General features: G+C 36.0%; 3 protein-coding genes across 4 annotated transcripts; 1 reads left to right on the forward strand and 2 right to left on the reverse strand.

Annotated features, from left to right (window-relative positions):
• Positions 1-6,949: 6,949 nt before the first annotated feature.
• LOC109240436 lies at positions 6,950-8,221 on the reverse strand. The gene has a single exon (XM_019407085.1). The coding sequence runs from the start codon at positions 8,219-8,221 to the stop codon at positions 6,950-6,952; it is 1,272 nt and encodes a 423-aa protein (XP_019262630.1).
• A 1,960-nt stretch (positions 8,222-10,181) lies between these two features.
• LOC109240449 (thymidine kinase a-like) lies at positions 10,182-15,816 on the forward strand. 2 transcript variants are annotated; one of them, XM_019407099.1, is made up of 4 exons: positions 10,189-10,750; positions 14,674-14,818; positions 15,125-15,246; positions 15,393-15,816. In XM_019407099.1, exons 1-4 carry the CDS (start codon positions 10,401-10,403, stop codon positions 15,646-15,648), a joined length of 873 nt encoding a protein of 290 aa, XP_019262644.1. In that variant the 5' UTR covers positions 10,189-10,400; the 3' UTR covers positions 15,649-15,816. The 2 variants fall into 2 exon arrangements, with proteins under 2 accessions (XP_019262643.1, XP_019262644.1); XM_019407098.1 differs by lacking the exons at positions 14,674-14,818; positions 15,125-15,246; positions 15,393-15,816 and adding an exon at positions 12,018-14,665 and having other exon boundaries at positions 10,182-10,750.
• A 446-nt stretch (positions 15,817-16,262) lies between these two features.
• LOC109240437 (pumilio homolog 12-like) lies at positions 16,263-19,348 on the reverse strand. Its single transcript, XM_019407086.1, has 6 exons — positions 18,979-19,348; positions 17,949-18,525; positions 17,705-17,867; positions 17,344-17,507; positions 16,544-16,802; positions 16,263-16,427 (listed from the first exon to the last, which is right to left on the reverse strand). The coding sequence occupies exons 1-6, from the start codon at positions 19,346-19,348 to the stop codon at positions 16,263-16,265; spliced, it is 1,698 nt and encodes a 565-aa protein (XP_019262631.1).
• Between the last annotated feature and the right edge of the window lie 1,086 nt (positions 19,349-20,434).

A 20,434-nucleotide genomic window follows, 5' to 3' on the forward strand; every position in this document is an offset into this window, starting at 1 on the left:
ATAGATTACGATATTATCTCTCTTCCGAGGCTACAATCGCTTAGTTTCATCGGAGTTTTGTTGAGATTCCGCTGTTCTCACCGATTTGTTTTTTTTTGTTCCTTCATTTCAACGAATCTTCATCGGTATTTTGAGTTTCTTTCTTCCGTATTGATGACGAAGATGAAAGCTTTCATTAGCAGCGAATATCTTCTGGCGATTGATCATTTTTTTGGAGTTATTTGAGGTGTCTATTTCGACCTAGGGTTTACTGGATTTTGTCAATTTCTTACTCAGTCAACTAGGAGGTGCTGGTCCCTGTGACTCTTTTGTTTACAAGGCCGTTGTTCCTTCCGGTCGCGAAGGAAATTTGGTAACCCTAGCTATCTCTGTTCTCTTGTTTCATTGTGCGTGCATTATTTCTGATTACTTGCATACAAAATGCCGAATAATGATGGTTCCGAACCTGTGTTACCAACTGCTTCTTCTGTTTCTCAATCTGCTTTTCATGAGGACGATTATACACATTCATGTCATCCTCTTTATGTTCATCCGTCTGATATTTTAGGATCTTCTTTAGTTTCTATACCTTTTGATGGTACTGGGTACGGGAGTTGGAGACGAACCATTCTTGTGGCCTTATCTGTTAGAAACAAACTGGATTTCATTAATGGAATTTCAGTTAAACCTCCTGATAGCTCTCCTTTGGCGAGACAATGGCAGAGGTGTAATGATTTGGTTGTCTCTTGGTTAATTAACTCTCTATCCAAAGATATTGCTCGTAGTGTTGAGTACTCTGAACTTGCCAAAGATATTTGGAGTGAGTTGGAGGAAAGATATGGTCAGGCAGATGCTGCAAGGGTATTTGAACTTAAGAAAGAACTTGCTCACATCTCACAAGGATCGCTTAATATTGCTTCTTATTTCAACAAAATCAAGCAATTGTGGGATGAAATTGATGCCTTGTCAATTAGTAGAGTCAGGTCTTGTAGTAACTATGGTTTCAAATCTGACTATCAAAGGGATGATGATGTTCAAAAGGTGTACCAATTTTTGATGGGTCTCAATGATATATATGTGCAAACCTGAAGCAATATTTTCATGATTAAACCATTTCCATCTGTGAGTACTGTCTACAGCATATTATTGTCAGATGAGAAGCAGAGGCAGGTCTCTACCTCTCCTCATTTTCTCCCTACATCTGCATCTTTCAATGCTGAGGTATCTAAACAAGGTTTTCCTTCCAGAGTCAACTTTGACACACAAAGACCCCTTACATGCAATTATTGTAAGAAACCTGGTCACACTATTGACAAGTGCTACAAGTTACATGGGTATCCTTCAAATTTTAAGTTCACAAAAGGGACTGCCAGTAGGAAAGCTGCAGCTCATGTTGAACTGAATTCTCCCCCTCCTTCTATTAATGTGATTTCTGATTCTGACAAGCCATCTGAGTCTAGTAATGCTCCAATGATTTCTGGTTTAACACAAGATCAAGTTTCCCAACTGATGATGCTACTGCAACATTCTCATGTATCTGCTGATTCCTCCTCTACTCCCACTCTTATGGCTTCTGCCAACTTTGCCGGTAAGCTGTTGTCAGAAAGTATTTCTCTCAAATCGTGCATGCTTTCACAAGTAGATAGTTTTGTTTGGATAATAGATTCTGGAGCTTCTGATCATATGACCTCCCATAAAGAACTTCTGTTTAATCTAAGGACATTGCCTATACCTTGTCTAGTCTTTCTCCCAAATGGTTACAAAGTAAAGGTCCATTTAATAGGATCCTTAAATTTGTTTCCAAATTTCACAATTCATCATGTTCTGTATGTTCCTTCCTTTCAATACAATCTTATTTCTGTTCATAAGTTGTTAGAACAGTACAATGGGATTGTTTTGTTTACCAGAACTCTTTGTGCTATACAGGCCCCTTCTCTGAAGATGCCTCTGGTTCTTGGTAAATTGCACCACAATCTCTACAAGCTACTTCTTCCACCTGTTGTTTCTTCTAGTGCTGCCTCCAGCTACTCTTCTAGTGCTATTTCTCCTTCTTCTTTCCCTATTACTTCTCCTGTTTGTGTTTTTCCTGAGATACAAGATGATGCAAAAAATGTAAATGTTGCTGATGTTGATGTAACACATGTTAGTACTGATGCAAATCTGAATAATATCAATAAAATGGATGTTGTTTGGCATTATAGACTTGGACATATTCCCTTTTCTAGAATGAAACATATATATATATATGCTTGGGTCACAATTATCCTTCAAACAATCTTTTTCTTGTCCAATATGTCCTCTAGCCAGACAAACTAGATTACCATTTCCTGATAGTAGCATACAATCCACAAAACCTTTTCAATTGATCCATGTTGACACCTGGGGTCCATATCATTCTCCCACTTATTCTGGCTCAAAATATTTTATGACTATTGTTGATGACTATTCAAGAGCCACTTGGACACACCTGATGGGAGCCAAAAGCAATGCTTTTGACCTCCTAAAAGCCTTTATTGCTATGACTGAAACTCAATTCCAGTTGAAAGTCCAGCAAGTCAAAAGTGACAATGCCTTAGAATTGGGGTCCAGTATTCTTGGTTCCAAGTTCTTTTCTGAAAAAGGGATATTGCATCAGACAACATGTCCTCACACTCCACAACAAAATGGAGTTGTGGAAAGGAAACACAGACATCTCTTGGAAACTGCTAGGGCCCTTCTTTTTCAATCTGGTCTCCCTATTAGATTTTGGGGAGACTGCATACTCACATCCACCTATTTGATTAACAGATTCCCTTCTAGTGTCTTAAAGAACAAAAGCCCTTATGAGATCCTGTACAACAAACATCCCACCTACTCAAACCTTAGAGCTTTTGGATGTTTGTGCTATTCTACTGTTCCAAAACCTCATAGGGACAAACTTCAGCCTAGGGCTACTCCTTGTGTATTCATTGGTTATCTTTTTGGAAAGAAGGGTTATAAGTTGTATGACTTACAAGATAAAACATGTCTTATTTCTAGAGATGTTGTATTTCATGAACATATTTTTTCCTTTGTCAAATCTGGATCTTCTTCCCCTGTTATGTGCCTTTTTCTACTTGTTTTGATCATTCTGTTCCACAACATTCTTCAATGTCTCATGATTTGTTTTTCCCTATTTCATCAGAACCTTCTTCATCTAACCCTTCTCTTTCTACTTCTGAACTGTCTCTCAACAATGACCCTTCTGTTTCCCCTAGTCTCCCCCTTTCTTTTCCTTCTGAATCTAATTCTCCTCCTTCCTTTTCTAAATCTGATTTTCCTCCTTTAAGGAGGTCCTCTAGACCTTACAATCCTCCCTCTTATTTGCAGAATTATGTTTGTAACTTACCTACCTCTAGCTCCAGGTCTGCTAATTCAACAGTTGTGTCTACTTCTAGTGAATATGTTTTTGAGCCTAAGACTTACTGTCAGGCAGCAACTATCCCTGAGTGGCAGATTGCTATGAGAAAGGAGTTTGAGGCATTGGAGACTAATGGTACTTGGGATATAGTTGAGTTACCCAAAGGTAAGAAGCCAATTGGCTGCAAATGGGTATACAAAATTAAGTACAAAGCTGATGGGAATATAGAAAGATATAAAGATAGGCTTGTAATTAGAGGTGATACACAGGTTGAGGGAATAGATTTTCATGAAACTTTCTCTCCGGTGGTTAAACTTTCCACTGTTAAAGCTTTAATTGATGTAGCTGTTAAAAGAAATTGGCCACTATTTCAATTAGATGTTAATAATACTTTTCTGCATGGGGATTTAGATGAGGAAGTTTATATGAAAATTCCACCTGGTCTTTCTGTTTCTACTGCATCTGATGATTCTGTTTCAAACAATTTGGTATGTCGATTGAAAAAATCTTTATATAGTCTACGCCAAGCTTCAAGACAATGGTATGCAAAATTTTCCCAGTCCTTGGCATCTAGAGGTTATTCACACTCATTCAATGATTATTCACTCTTTATAAAGGGTTCTGGTGATAACCTGGTACTCTTAGTTGCCTATGTTGATGATATTATCATCACTGGGACAGATGTGGTTGAAATTGATGCTGTAAAATTTTTTCTTCATGATCAATTTAAGATTAAAGATCTAGGCCATCTTAACTATTTTTTGGGTATTGAGGTGTTGTACTCAAATGGTGGGGTGTTGTTACATCAGAAGAAATTTGTGAAAGATCTTCTCAAGGAGTTCCATTCTTCTGATTGTTCATCAGTTGTATCCCCCCTTGAAATGCATGAAAAGTTACTGGCTGATCAGGGTGATCCTCTGCCTAACCCTGAGAATTATAGGTGTTTGGTGGGTAAGCTCAATTTTCTGACCCATACAAGACCTGATATTTGCTTTGCAGTCCAGCACTTGAGCCAATTCATGCAAAGGCCTTGTTTTCCTCATATGCAAGCTGCCTTGCGACTACTCAGGTATCTTAAGGGTACTCTTGATTTTGGGGTTTTCTACAATAACTCTTTTGATCTTTCTCTTAGTGTATATTGTGATAGTGATTGGGGTTCATGCCCAGACAGTAGGAAGTCCATCAGTGGGTTCTGCATCTTGTTAGGGGGTTGTTTAATTGGTTGGAAGTCCAAGAAACAATCTGTAGTTTCTTTATCATCTGCTGAAGCTGAATATAGATCCATGAGTAAGGTCACTGCTGAAATAACTTGGTTTTGCCGACTTTGATCTGATTTTGGTGTTATATTTTCTTCTCCTGTTACTCTGTTTTGTGATAACCAGGCTGCCATCCATATTGCCAAGAACCCTGTCTTCCATGAGCGCACCAAGCACATTGAACGGGATTGTCATTTTGTTCGCACCAAGCTGAATGAAGGATTGCTTCAGCTGCTTCATACTTCCAGTGTAAACCAGCTTGCTGACATGTTTACTAAGCCCTTGGGAGGTGCTCTTCATCACATGCATCTTCGCAAGTTGGGGGTTATCTCACCCTCCAACTTGCCGGGGGGTGTTGAGATACAAGAAGAAAATGTTGTTACTTAGTTTTTTTCTTTGGGTTATTTTCTCTTCTTTTATTTTTTCTTCTTTTACTATTGGGCCTACACTGTATTTTATACCTGTATCAAGTAATGGACTGGCCCACATATTGTAAGGGGAATATTATTTTTGTAACAGACGGATTTGGGATTCATTTTTTTCTCTAATGGAAAATATCTAGAATCTTCCGCCCTTCTCCTTCTCCGTTCCTCTTTCTTCGATCTCACCATTAATGGAGTTTTATCACATCATCCTATATTCGAGAAATACGCTGCTTCAGCTTTCGAATCACAGAGATAATCAGGAGAAACGGATCGAGGGAGAAACAGAATTTTACTCACGATTGATTAGTAAAATATTTTTCTCTTATTTTGTGATTGCAATTTATTTTTTATATGTTGAAAAAATCTTTCTTTTATAATTGAAACTGAACATAAAAGCTACATTATATATTACAATTTTTGTTATATTATATATCACAACAATTATAAAATAAACGGAAAAAGCCTAAAAATGCACTCAACTTTCAGAAATATAATATAACAAAAATTGTAAAGATGGAAATACTTTCAGAGATATCTTCATAAATTGTGTCTTTGTGCCCTTAGTTAAATAGTTACAAATTACAATATCTTTCTTGCTGTAGTATTAAATATTGACTTTACCAAAAGATTAGAACAGAAAAGCCTAAAGCTTTTTCTTTATTAAGGTAGTTTTACAAGCTTACACTATTATAGATGAAAAAATAAAATAAAATAACAAAATCCCAGATATTTAACAAGAATATAAATTAATTAATGAGCTCAAGATCTAAAAAAATGTTATTATCTATTGTTGTTTAAATGGTAAACTGGAGTTTATTAAAAAACATTTTGGTGAAGTGGTAAGTATATTTTTATTCTTAACTAGAGCGTGAGTTCGAATCGTAGATACAAAGTCAGCTTATTCTTAATGTGAGATTTTTGGCCGCGAACCTAAATTTAGTAGGGCCCATGTGAAATCGGATATCGCGTGGGAAAAAAAAGGTAAATTGGAGTTTGAGTTTGGTGTTTGCCAACTGTTGGTCAATGCATATAATGGATAGGCTTTTGGATACAATTGTTGAATCAATGATTAAATCACATGGTAATGCTAATTATATCACTACAAACATTTCATAAATCATTTGGCTTTTCACAACCAGCCTTGGGAATTTAAAGTTTAAGTCATAATTAATCTCTTAGATCTTAGTTCTGTTTAAACTATAAATTATTCATACCACCCTCAATAGTAGTATATTTAATTTAAGTATTATTTGTTGATTGTGTAAAAGGATTTAGTTAAATCCTATATATATATATATATATTCAAAACTAGAATGATATATTGTTCATCTATCCCTTTCTATTTTAGGTGATTCTATAGCTTTATTTCTATTAGACAGTTTCATTGTTGTTATGTCATTTCTGTGTCAAAATTTAGAACATGATATCCATGGTTTTTTCTTTTTTCTTGAAATAAACTGCCCTAGATCTATCGATATTTGAAATTAACATAATTGTTTCTTTGAGTACGATATTCTTTTTGAAATTATTAATAATAAGAAATTGTTACTTAGTGATATCTACTAAAATAGATACGGTATCTGAGTTCATCATGAAATTAAATGCTTTAATTTGACCATTGTATCAACCGCCAATAGCAAATTCAAATTATTATTAATTAATATTTGAATATTTTATGGTAACACTAATAAATGTTGGAAAAAGGGTACAAAATTACCACTTTTTTTTTTTGGTAAGTAAAATTTTTTATTTCACAAATCAAGTATAATCTTTACAATTCTCATTCATTAGGATCTTGGACATCATGCCCCAAGTCCTATATTTTCCCGTTTGTCCTAATTACAAACAAAAAATACAAGGAAAACTCTACAAAAACAGTCTAGTCCTATCTCAAAATTTAGGATACTCTTTCATCTAAATTTAGGATACTCTTTCATCTCCTGTAGCTTGTTGTCTAACTTCTTGTATTTACTACCAAAACTATGAATTTCCTGTGCTATTGCCCGTATGATGACCTTTGCTTGTCTAGCTTTTCCTTGAAAGATCCTCAAGTTCCTCTCATTCCATATGTGATATACGCATGCTGCCAAACAGATTTTGTACACATTTGAATTTGCAGATTTCCCCTTTGCATGCATCTCTGCCCATTGAACTTCTTCATTCCACCCTTTTGCTTTTCTTTGGACTCCTTGCCATTCCAATAAGCTTTCCCAGATTTGTGATGTTGCTTCACACTTAAAGAATAGATGTTCTGCACTCTCAGGTTCTCTTGCACACATTGGACATGATAGATCATCAATTTGACTCCACTTTGCTATTCTATCTCTTGTTAACAGCCTCCCATGTAAGTTTAAATATAGTATGAATAACCATCTCGGAGCTCCATAGTTATTACAAATTAACCTTTTCCATGAGCATTTAGGATACTCACCCTGGAACTTCTTATACATCTTTTGTATGGTGAAGCTTTGCATCTGACTAAATTCTTCTTCTTGAATCCCCACTTTTTCCAGATATTCAGCAGCCTTTAGTATTTTCTGAACAATCCAAGAAGCCTGCATTGGTTTGCTCTTCCACATGCTAGCTCTCCTTCCATAGTAACAATGTATCCATTTTACCCATAGTTTGTCCTTCTTATTGCATATATTCCACAACAATTTGCACACAGCTGCCTTGTTCCACAATTGGATATCCATAATGTTCATTCCCCCTGCTACCTTTGGCATACAAATTCTATCCCAAGCAATAAGTGCCCTGTGTGACACATCAACACCTCCTGTCCGGAGGAACCGTTTGCACACACTCTCAATCATTTGTATCAACTTCTTAGGTAATGTAAAAATTTGAGACCAGAAAGTTTGTATTGAGAAAACCACACTTTTGATAAGTTGTAATCTCCCTGCGTAAGACAAAAACTTTGAGGTCCAGCTAGTAATCCTGCCAATGATCTTGTCAATTAGTGGCTTACACTGAGTTATTGATAGCCTCTTTGTACTGAGGGGGACCCCTAGGTATCTTATAGGCAGCTCACCTTTTAAGAAACCTAGCTGGTCCAATATATCAAGTTGCAATGTCTGATTCACTCCCCCAAAATATACACTGCTTTTCTCCATATTTGCTTCCAGCCCAGAAACCTTAGAGAACATTTGAAAACTAGCATACAGTACTTTTACAGGCTCCATGTCTCCTTTACAAAACAAGAGCAGATCATCTGCAAAACTGAATTGTATTATATTTAGCTTAGCACATTTTGGGTGGAATTTGAAAGACTTGTTCCCCTTAAGTCCCCTTAACATTCTTGTGAAGTATTCCATTACTAGTACAAACAAAAAGGGGGACATGGGGTCTCCCTGTCTCAGTCCCTTCCTTGCTGGAAAAGGCTTCATAGGATTACCATTTATAAGGATAGAGTAGGAGACTGTAGTTACACATTTCATGATCCAAGTAATGAACTCTTGTGGAAAACATAGTTGGTCCAGAATCTATTCTAAGAAACACCACTCAACAGAGTCATATGCTTTCTTCATATCAATCTTCAAACAGCATTTTGGAGTAATATTCTTCCTGCTATAACCTTTAACTATCTCATGGCTTAGAATGACGTTGTCTGAGATTATCCTCCCTGGTACAAAAGCTGATTGGCTATCATCAACCAAGTAGTCCATCACCTGTTGAAGTCTGCTAGTTATGATTTTGGATATGGTTTTATAAATGGTAGTACAGCATGATATTGGCCTGAACTCTGAGATTCTTGATGGATTTTGCACTTTAGGAACTAAAGTCACTGTAGTGCAGTTGATTGGCCTGTATATTTCTGAAGTTCTAAAGAAATCCTGAACTGCCTCTACTACTTCATTTCCTATAATTGCCCATGTCTTCTTAAAGAATAGTGAGTTATACCCATCACACCCTGGAGCCTTTGAGTCATCTATGCTTTTTAATGCTTGAACAATCTGGTCCCTTGTCACAGGTTCTATCAGTTTTATTTGTTGTGCTCTTGTCAGTATGCTTCCTCTTTTCATCACATCTGGTGTAATAGCTGGAATCTCCTCTGCAGCTGTTCCTAATAGTTTCTGATAGAACTGGATGATTTCCTGCTGTACTTCCTCCTGATTCTGAGTCTGCATTCCTGTTTGGGTGACTAGCTTTGTAATCTTCTTTTGGGCATTCCCGTTCTTTATACTAGCATGAAAGAAAGCTGTATTTGAATCCCCTAGCCTCAACCATTGGATCCTGGACTTTTGTTTCAGTATACCCTCCTCAATTGTACTCCATTTTTCTAGCTTCTCTTTTAGATCCTTCTCATCATTCTTCAAACTCTCTGTATTTACACAATATTTTAATTTTACCATTTATTATACTTTTGGCTATTTATACCGTTACTGTTAGAATATTATCTTATATTTACCCTTGACCTAACAGAGTTCGAACCTGAAGTATAACGAGATATAGTTTTAAAACCACAACCAAAAGTAAAATGCATAAATTTGGACCTTTTTGAAAATGTTTTGATATGCGAGTCCGCTCGGTCAATTTTGAGGCTCTACCAAAAGCAAGAACGAATACGAAATGATTTGGTAAATTTACCTAAATACAAATTTCATTTAAAGTATAAACAAATAATCTCAGGAACTTGTTATATAATCTACCTTAAATTTTGAATTTTTGTATTACCTGCTTTAAGTATATCTTTACAAAGTTCTCACTCTTTTTATTCTCAATTGTCTAAATAAATCGAGTAATATTCGTTGTTATTAATAAAATATCCAACATGAGCAATCTTTTTATTCTAAAATTTCTTATTCTGCTCATTTATTTCTCAACTTCTATGTCCAATTACTATTTTTACTTTTTTCTTCTTGAATAACATTTATCATTGTATAGGTAATAAGTCCATAACATAAATTAAAAAAATATCATGTTATTAAAGAAGAAGAAAAAAAGATAATAATCTAGAGGATAAAATATGCATTTAAGAAAGTCAGTTGAGGTGTGAGGAAAAAAAAAAACCTATTCTTCAATGTTGGATGGAGAATTTGATTTTTAAAATAAAGTTAGGGTAAAATAAAGTATAAAACGCTAAAAGTGCGATTTATAAGTCGCAATTATCGAATACGTTATGTACCTCAAATGCCGCTTATGTCTCAACTATCAACTATGCTTCTCCTATTGCAGGACTCCAGCTTTCACTCCAAGCTAAAGAACCTAAAACCCTTAAAACCCATGCCCCCTTTTCTTATCTCATATTCTAACATCAAATTCACTCAATTCCCCATAAAATCAGACCTACAAATTGGACATATGTGATAAAATCTCAAAAAATTTAACTCCAAAAGCGTCAAAATTTCATGCTTCTACTACATGTTAACATTATCAAGAATGAAATCACTACTTTACCCAATACTTTCAAGACCCCCAACAGCTCCTTTATCTTTCTGCTTTCATTTTCAAGAACCCATTTTTGTATGCAGAAGATATGGGGTTCTTAGTACTTTCAAAAACCAGCCTATTTCCGTTCAAACACTAAACCCCATGAATAAAGTTTCTTCCTTTAGATGTTCTACTGTGCCAAACCATAATCAAATTCGGGTCTTGCATAGTGAGGTCTCGGGTTCGGATTCGGGTGAGGTTCATGTGATTGTGGGTCCCATGTTTGCTGGAAAAACTACTACTCTTTTGAAGAGGATAAAGTCTGAAAGCAGCAATGGCAGGTTAGGATTCTCAATAGGTTTCTAATTTAGTTTTTATCTTAATTTTATAGGTGATAAATGCTTTGCATTTTTTAAAGTTTAAATTTTTGCACCTCTTTTATGGCTTTTTTGTTTTCTCTCGGAAAAATAACACTTCATAGCCGCTATAAAAATAATAGCAGAAAAATATATAAAATTAAAAATATATAAAATTTGTATATCTTTTGTATATATATACATTCTGTATGTTATATACAAAAATTATACAAGTTTTATACACTTTTTCGGCTACCAGACATAAATAGTTTCTGGGAGCTAAAAGTAATAACACACCTTTTCTTTTGGGATTAAAAAACCTCTCCTTTGGCTTTAATATATACTATGAATCTGTTGGAATAGAAAGGGGCAAAGGGCTAATATTTTTTGGCTTCCTCTCATAAGAACCTGTATATGTACTTAGCTACTTACTTCATAGTGTCTTATAACTCACACGAGCTTTTGCTGAACTTATGGAAGTAGGACTTTTGACAACTATGGTAAGACCTTGTTGGGCCATATATACTTTAAAATGAAACACAGACTATGAATTGTAATGCATCGAAAGCCAATGTTTGTAAGATTTTTGGGTCGTGCCTCAGAATTGGTTTTGGTTGATACTTTTGATAGCTTAATGTGGCATGGGGAGAATTTCATAGTATTGAGTGACATGATAAAGCACCTTTTCAGCAGTGCGTTGTCATGTTGTCGGATTTTTCTCCAAGACCAGCTTTTTGGGTGATCATTTATTTGGTTGAACCGATAGCTGTAGAGATATCTTTATGCGTTTAAGGACATTGTTGGGAAAGAATTTTAACACCCGAGTCCCGACTTAGTCATTTATATCATTTTCAGCGAGGGTGCTCTTTTCTTAGTATGCTTTCACAGTTGTTGTTCATATAAGCGAGTTGTTGGAACTTATAGAACAATCAAGTTGGTGCAGCACTAAATTTTCGTTGCTCCAAGGCGCCAGCTTTTTGTTCTGCTATGTGGACTTGGTTTCTTTGCAGTTCTTAGATGTTGAAAGCTGATGAATTTTGCCTGTTACTCAACCTTTCGTCTCTCATTGAATGATTGAGCCTTTTGTTTTTCTTTCTAAATTTATTGTTCTACACTCAGTTTTTTGCTGTTTCCTTTGCTTTCTTCCCTGGGGTGTTGAAATCTTTGGCCCTCTCATGTAGAGGAAGTAAAAGTTGGACCATGTTATTCTGATGGTATTTGAATTTGAAATCATGGTTGGTAATATTCCCAGTTTTCAGGCCAATGGTGTAAAGAACTCCCTCTATTTGGATGAGACAATAAAAGGTCTCTGTTTCTCTGGAAGGGTGGCTGAAGCAGTTGGAATATTATGCCGCTCTGGTGTACAGGTGGAGTCAGAAACTTATTCCCTTGTTTTGCAAGAGTGCATTTTCCGGCAGGCGTATAAGAAAGGGAAAAGAGTCCATTGGCAAATGATTGTTGTCGGCTTTGTTCCAAATGAGTATCTGACTATTAAGTTGTTAATTTTGTATGCAAAAGCAGGAGACTTGGATACCGCACACATTATATTTGATAAGTTGCAATTCAAATGCCTGGTTTCATGGAATGCTATGATTGCAGGATACGTGCAGAAGGGTATGGAGGAAATAGGCCTGAGTCTCTACCATAATATGAAACAAAGAGGTGTACTTCCAGATCAGTATACATTTGCATCAGTCTTTAGAGCCTGTGCCTCTTTAGCAGTCCTGGAGCAGGGCAAGCAAGCACATGTGCTGTTGATTAAAAGCCAAATTAGTGGAAATATTGTAGTTAATAGTGCACTTATGGACATGTATTTCAAGTGTAGTTGTCCATCTGATGGCTATCTTGTGTTTAGTAAGTCCTTGGAAAGGAATGTGATAACATGGACTGCTTTGATATCTGGGTATGGACAAAATGGAAGAATAAAAGATGTTCTGGAATCATTTCATAGGATGATAGATGAAGGGTTTAGGCCAAACCATATTACATTTCTTGCTGTTCTTTCTGCTTGTAGCCATGGGGGTTTGGTAGATAGAGGTAAGGAGTATTTTTCATTGATGATGAGAGATTTTGGGCTTCGACCAAGAGGAAAACACTATGCAGCTATTGTGGATCTTCTAGGCCGTGCTGGAAGATTACAAGAGGCTCATGAGTTTGTCATAAACTCGCGTTGCGGGGAGCACCCAGTATTATGGGGTGCCCTACTTGGGGCTTGTAAGATTCATGGAGATATCGAGATGGTAAAACTTGCTGCTAGAAATTTCTTTGACTTGGAGCCAGAGAATGCTGGCAAATATGTTGTCTTGTCGAATGCATATGCTTCTTTTGGTTTATGGAACAACGTTGCAGAGGTAAGGAGACTGATGAAGGACTCGGGGGTGAAAAAGGAGCCTGGTTATAGTATGATTGAGGTTCAAAGACAAACACATTTCTTCTTTATGGAGCATAATGCTCATGAACAGACCGGTGAGATATATAAATTGGTCAAAAATATGGCAGGTGTCCTAAAAGACGCTGGTGATGTTCCAGATTTACTGAGTTAAAGGGAAAGGACCAACATCAATATAGATTGAGCTTGGTTGAATCCTCAGCCATTTAACTGAGTAGAGTCTTTTTAAGAGGAAAATTTGCTGTATCTCCAGAAACAGCTATGCTTGCCACACTCCAGCTATTATACTAGTAGCCTTTTAAGCTATAAAAGCGGAAAAACTAACAGTCAAAACAGAAAGGAAAACAGGCTTCAGCCTCTGTGCTATGCAGTTTCCACACAAGTTTTCTTTGGTGATGCTATTTGCCTTTGAATGTAGAAAATGGATTGTGTTGTCTTTGCAGTTTCAACTGCTACAAGATGGTGCATTTCAGCAAGCCGGGGCTTGCTATTTGCTTCTATGAGGAACAAGTATGTGAATAAACAGATGGATTGTTACGAGCAGTAATGTGATGGATCTCGGTTCATGGGACGCGGTTCTTGGTAAAACAAGTACAGTTCTTGGTAAAACAAGTTTACCAAAGTAAACATGTCCTTTTGGAGGTCATTTGGACTATATTGCTGTAACAATGGAGTTGACTAGTTTCTGATAAAATGCTTAAAAAGCCATACGTCATCATAATTTGAATTTAGCAAATAATTTTGTTTCTTCTACTATATTATATTCTAACCAATGCTGCCCACAGATGATGAATTTTAGGCATTGTAGAAAACATTTCATGTAAAATTTGTTTATATTTCTATTTATTTTGTTATATGCTATGTCTGGTGGTCAAGCAAATCATTCTATGTTGTCACTAAGGTACATTTAGGCAATGCATGAAATGTTTCAACCTATGACTTCTACTATGGAACTGGCATAATTCCATGCAGCTATAGTCATGTAAACAAGCATAAAAAAGTGGGTGTGTGAAATTTATGTCTTCATGTGGTGGCATTAGTGTCTACTGTTTGATAGATTAAAATAAACAAGTTCTTTTACCTTTTTATGTTAGACTATGCTTCCCTTGTTTGCCTTTTCATATTAGATTAAGATAGAGAGCCGCACAAACTGCAAAAGTAAAACTTGAACATTCAGTTCCTACTGTGTTGACTTGAAGTTTGTGCGAGGATCTATCTCTTGTGCAGCCAACCGCACAGAAAAGTAGAACCAGCTCATTCTATTTCCTTTTGTTCAATGGATGAAATCATTCTGAAAGTTTCATTCTTTACGTGAAAGTTTACAAACCAAAAAATTAACTTCAAGATATCAAAACTTTGACATGAAAGTTGAGGACATAACTTGATCCGCGACGCATGCAAACTTCTGAGTTTTGAAACACTGCTTGAAATTTGATGATCTTGATAGAGATTCAAGGCTTTCTGATGTTCATATGTCATCGTCTGATTTAATTGCCATGCTATTTCCCCCTCTCTGCAGAAGTGTAGCAATCATAAAGTCAGACAAGGATACAAGATATGGGTTGAATTCCATAGTGACACATGACGGGGACAGATTGCCATGCTGGCCTTTAGCTAATCTATCGTCATTCAAACAGAGATGTGGTTCTGAAGCATACAGTAAGGTAACACTACAACGGTAAAATATTGAGATGTGAATATATTAGATGATTAGCATAGGACCTTCTCAATGCGTAGATAGGGGTGCTAGCAGTGTTAGCAACATATTTCTCTAAAAAGTTTGGGGCAAGAAGTCTATTTTTGAATGATATAATCATGAAGCACTAGCTTTGAAAGTTGTCATTGAACTTTTTTGCTAGCATGTGACAGTATTGTATTGTGACTTTTACATGGTTTATGCTATATCATCACTCAATTTTCTTTGATAGTATATGTGACTGTACTTTTCTTTGACTGTTACATGGTTTCAGTTAGAAGTCATTGGCATTGACGAAGCTCAGTTTTTTGAGGATCTATATGATTTCTGCACAGAAGCTGCCGACCATGATGGCAAGATTGTGATAGTTGCTGGATTGGATGGTGACTATCTGAGGTACTACATTTTCTATGGAAAGACGTATTGTGCTTATCCCTTCGAATACTTCATATGTACTAAATATGATGCTAAGTTACATAGTTGTCGTGCTATTATGCTCGGTGTTTTTGTACTCGTATACTGATTCTTTATTGGATTCACAGAAGAAGCTTTGGTTCAGTTCTTGACATAATTCCAATTGCTGATACTGTGACCAAACTAACTTCCCGATGTGAACTTTGCGGTAAACGTGCTTCTTTTACCTTGAGGAAGACAGAGGAAACGAGAACGGAGTTGATTGCAGGAGCAGATGTATATATGCCCGTGTGCCGAAAGCACTACGTGAGTGGACAAGTGGTGAAAGAGGCTACTAGAAGTGTTCTGGAGTCTCAGAAAGTGCAATGCAGCTCTGTTTTGTAATTGTCTTGTATTTGTAACTGGGATGGTAATATATCACCAGCACTTGTCTTTGCAATATAGTAGGGAAACTGATGCCACTTTCCTATGTAGTTTATTGGCCATTTGCTTAGATATGTTAACCGACTATTGTACTTCCAAGTCTCCGATCTGTCCAAGCCTTTGTGGATAGAGTTATCTGTGTTAGGAGGTAGCTAGTAATTATGAAATTATCGAGGTGCGAGAAAGTAACATTTTTTTTACTAGGAATGTGGTTGGTAATAAGTGCTTTATGTTATGTTTAAATTTAATTAATAATATAAATTCTGAATAAGTCATAAACTTCTTGTATCAATAAACATTAAAGATAAGTTTCAGGTTAGTGAACAATATAGATAACAAATGCTTTTGTAGTACACACCAAAAGCTCTTACAAAATATTTCTACCAAAATGCCAGACTACAACTCTCAAACAATTCCTAGTTGCTAACACCTAACTACAATTTTAGACACTGATTTTTATCATCTCCATTTCACCCCTTGTGTACAAAGAAAAGGCACAGATTACACAGAAGTAACATAAACAAGAAACAGAAACAGAAACAGAAACAAGAAACGTAGGAACAAGATTGTCCTCCTTAACATTGGCTTGATAATGATGAATTCAAGGCTGTCTGATAATCTGGATTTAGACTTTTGATACTTAAGATCACATGTTTCCCAGGTTTGCTGTGTAAAAGAGACGAGGCATGTCGCAGGAGGACTCTAACGAGAGCTTGATGTCGCCTTTCCTCTCCATTTTCCTGCAATCAGAAAACAGACACAAAGTTCTTAAATCAGTTATTAGAACCATGTTTGATTTGCTATTACTGATAATGGTTTATGTTGTGTGGCTAAAAAGACAATATGGATTACTTACTTTTGTTGATTTTAATGCTTTCTGAATTACATAATTCCCAAAGGGATCTTTGGCAAGCTGAACTAGTGATTTTTCATCAGCTAGAAGAACATCAACCACTGAAATCATTCCAATATTTGATGATTCAATGCATTTCTCAACAACATGGCTACCACCCTTTTTGTAGGCTAGTGTTAAATACTGCTTCTCAAGTTGACTGAATATCTTGCTTGAAATCTCTTCATCCCTTAGTTCAAGAACATGCTGCACAACATAGTTCCTGTTGTACAAAAAACACACAAATTCTTAAAATAAACCAGAAACCAGCCAACAGTAGTAAAAAGGGGCAGCCCGATGCACTAAGCTCCCGCTATGTGCAGGGTCCGGGAAAGGACCGAACCACAAGGGTCTATTGTACGCAGCCTTACCCTGCATTTCTGCAAGAGACTGTTTCCACGGCTTGAACCCGTGACCTCCTGGCCACATGGCAACAATTTTACTAGGTACGCCAACAATAGTAAAAGAAAGAAAAAAGGAGAAAAGGGTGAAATTTCTTAATTTACACTCCGTTATACTTTATGTCCATGATACCCTTGTCGTTAGCAAATCGTCTCGTATTTTCCTATTTGAGGTATTTTAAGCAATAGTCAAAGTAGAGCGAAATTGCACTTTTTCCCAAGTATTTTGACACTTGGAATTTACCTAGTCCATGCTGGAGCTACGTTAAAGTCAAGGACAAATACGAGACGATTTGCTTATGACAAGCGTATGAATGACCCCAAATGTAACACAGAGGGAGGATACTATATGTTATTACTTACCCCCAGGGATCATTGGCAAGGTAACCTGATTGGTTTGCAATTTTTTCAAGTAGTTCCTTTCTGAGAGGGTTTGTGATACAATTGATGCCAATATTCAAAGATGCACATCCACTTTCATTTGTAGCCAACTCTCTGAAACAACTAATAATCCTTCGGTACAGAACCTGAAATCAATGTGCAATATTCATATATGTTAGGCTACAATTTATTGCTATTACAGTCAGACGTCTCTATAACAACATCTCTATATAACAACACTTAACTAGGACTTCGCTGTAACATCCAAAAATATTCGGAAAAAATGAGACTGTTATAGAGAGGTTTGACTGACCAACCACAAAACTGTAATGACAATTTTTACCTCATTCTGCTTCTCATTGAAGACATGGAAACATTGTTCAACAACGTATCGTCCTGTTCGATGAGTCATCAGTTCAACTAACTTAACAGACACAATTTCTGAGCAATAGTTGGCCAAAGGTTTCTTTTTGAGGGTTTTAATCAGCATTTGAATAGACTTTGAACTGTCAAAGCAAAAGGAAAAATGTTAGATAGGCCAGTATTCAGAATGCAAACTGTTAAGTACTTAATATAACTCTACTCACCCATATTTCTTAACGGCTGTTAGTACAAATAACTCTACATTGATGTGAAATGTTCTGAGAATTAATTCCATCTGTTCGTCGTTGCAGAATTCAACAAGTTTTAGGAAGAAAGCGTGTCCAAATTCATCGATCATCACCTCATAAAATGAACCAAGAATCTCATTAAGTATCCTTTGCCTGTAGTAATAGTTATTCAGCTGCAGAAAATTTTGCAATAAGCGCGAGGCTCTGGGACTTTTAGCCATCTTAATAACGTCGAATCCTAGATTTGGCAAACAACCATAACATAATGCTGCAACACTTTGATTCAACAGGACATTTAAACACTTAGTGTAATCCTCACTACTCCAATCTTTATAGTCTAAAGGAAGTTCATTAGTATCTGCAAATTCTTGAGCTTCAATGTAGCTATTATTCAACATGTTATTGCTCAAAATTTGATCATAGTTGGATTGATTCATGGAATTATATGTTGAAGAAGATCCATATTCATAATTGGTACTTGTTTGTGGCACATAATTCTCATAAATATCTGCAGAATCCAATAAGCTTTTCTGTGAAGATTTGGTGCTGGAAACTGCAGAAAACAAACCAAGAAAACCAAGAAATCTTGAATATATTGACAAGAAAATACAAATTAAAAAAAAAAAAAAAAATAAAAGCCCGGTGCACTAAGCTCCCGCTATGCGCGGGTTCCGGGAAGGGCCAGACACAAGGTTTATTGTACGCAGCCTTCCTGCATTTCTGCAAGAGGCTGTTTCCACGGCTTGAACCTGTGACCTCCTGGTCACATGGCAACAACTTTACCAGTTGAACCAAGGCTCAACAACAACAACAAACCCAGTACAATCCCACGAGTGGGGTCTGGCGAGGGTAGTGTGTACCTTACCCCTACCTTTAAGGGTAGAGAGGCCGTTTCCGATAGAGCCCCGACTCAAGAAAAGAAAAAGAAATAGCAGTAACAACAATTAAAAGAAAAATAACTAGTCTGCATGCATGAATAAAGAAAAGTTGTGAACTTTATACTTACTTCCATTGTTGGAATTATAATTTTTATAAGCCCAAATATTTACAGAACTTGTTGATGGCCATTCTAATGATGATTGAATACTATTTTGATTCATTGAAATTCTTGAATCTTTAGAAAAGTATTCTTCTTTATTGTTCTGAAGAGAAGAAACAGAACCATTATTACTTGTAGAACTCAACCAAGAAAAAGAACTATCAGTAGTTTCTTGATCAGATGAAACTGCCCAAATTTTGCTACTTTCTTTTGGAATATTAATACCATCTTCCACCAATGGAAAATTCTCAGAAAAACTTGAATTGTTGTGTGGAGAAGTTAATTTTTTTTCCAAGTTCAAATCTTGAAAAGAACGAAGAAAATCTTGATAATCCATTGGAGTTTTATTATTTGAACCTTCCATGAGAAAAAAAACAAGAAGAAGCCTATGTTCAATTGTTATGAAACTATTTGTTTATATAGGAATTAAGTGTATTTTCTTACCTGAGTAGGAGTGAGATTGAAAATTTCCGATTACATTAAAATTTTTCCGATTATTTATAGTATAATTAAAGTGAAAATAGTTTCATCCTTTTCCTAATTAAGTTGAGTAGTAGAAAGTAGAGGGTGTTACATATTTTGTATTTTTCCAATAAGAAGAATTGAAAACCTTGTCCAATTAAAATAGCTAAACTAAGAGTAAATATAAGTGGAATAAAAACTTTGATTATTTGAATGACTGAACTTGTAGATAAGTCGAGGTAAATAAAACCTTTTATAGTGAAACTTACCTAAGAAATTTTTACCTCATATAACAAAGGTTGATGTATTATTTATTTTAAATAAATACTCTTTTAAAAAATTATATTCCATAACTACCTTTTGATTTTTATAGCCAAATATCTACTCATGATCATCTCCTACTCTTAAGCCATAAAATATGCATTGTATTATTTTTCTCTCTCATTCTTTCAGATTTTTCTCCACCTTCTATCTCTCAACTCCAGTCTTTCTCCATGAATACAACCACAATTCTCCCAAACACAATTCTCCCAATCGAAACGGGAATGAAAGAAAAAAAATTGAGGAAAGCATTGCAATGCCAGAAATTTATTTGCTGCTCGGATCGAAACGTGAGGATTCTAGGGTTCTGCATCTTCCTCTCCTCTTCAGATTATATTACCAATCTGGAATTTAGAAACAAAACTCTATATAAATCTCCGTCTTCCTCTTCTCTTCGTCGTTCTAGGGTTCTGCCCAATCTGGGGGTTTCCGTCCCAATCCACAAACGCCATTCAAATTCAATTGAGGGTATTATGGTAACAGGAACAGTGCCTTTTCGAGTCAGAATCGCGGTCCTCTCGACGATACGACACTAGGGTTGCTCTTGAACAAAGACGACAGAGTTTGGGGCTAAGCAACTTGAATTTTCTGTTAATATATCTCAATGTATTTCAATGTATCTCGCTGTATTTTCATTTGT

The sequence above is a fragment of the Nicotiana attenuata genome, unplaced genomic scaffold, assembly GCF_001879085.1.
Source record: "Nicotiana attenuata strain UT unplaced genomic scaffold, NIATTr2, whole genome shotgun sequence".
Taxonomy (NCBI): Eukaryota; Viridiplantae; Streptophyta; class Magnoliopsida; order Solanales; family Solanaceae; genus Nicotiana; species Nicotiana attenuata.

Coding starts and splice junctions, on each gene's coding strand:
- LOC109240449 (XM_019407098.1), top strand. CDS start 10,401: ATGTTAACATTATCAAGAATGAAATCACTACTTTACCCAATACTTTCA. Junction 10,751..12,017: donor TCTGAAAGCAGCAATGGCAG/GTTAGGATTCTC, acceptor TAATATTCCCAG/TTTTCAGGCCAATGGTGTAA.
- LOC109240437 (XM_019407086.1), bottom strand. CDS start 19,348: ATGGATTATCAAGATTTTCTTCGTTCTTTTCAAGATTTGAACTTGGAA. Junction 17,508..17,704: donor TCAATGAGAAGCAGAATGAG/GTAAAAATTGTC, acceptor CATTGATTTCAG/GTTCTGTACCGAAGGATTAT. Junction 16,428..16,543: donor AAGCATTAAAATCAACAAAA/GTAAGTAATCCA, acceptor TTCTGATTGCAG/GAAAATGGAGAGGAAAGGCG.
- LOC109240436 (XM_019407085.1), bottom strand. CDS start 8,221: ATGGAGCCTGTAAAAGTACTGTATGCTAGTTTTCAAATGTTCTCTAAG.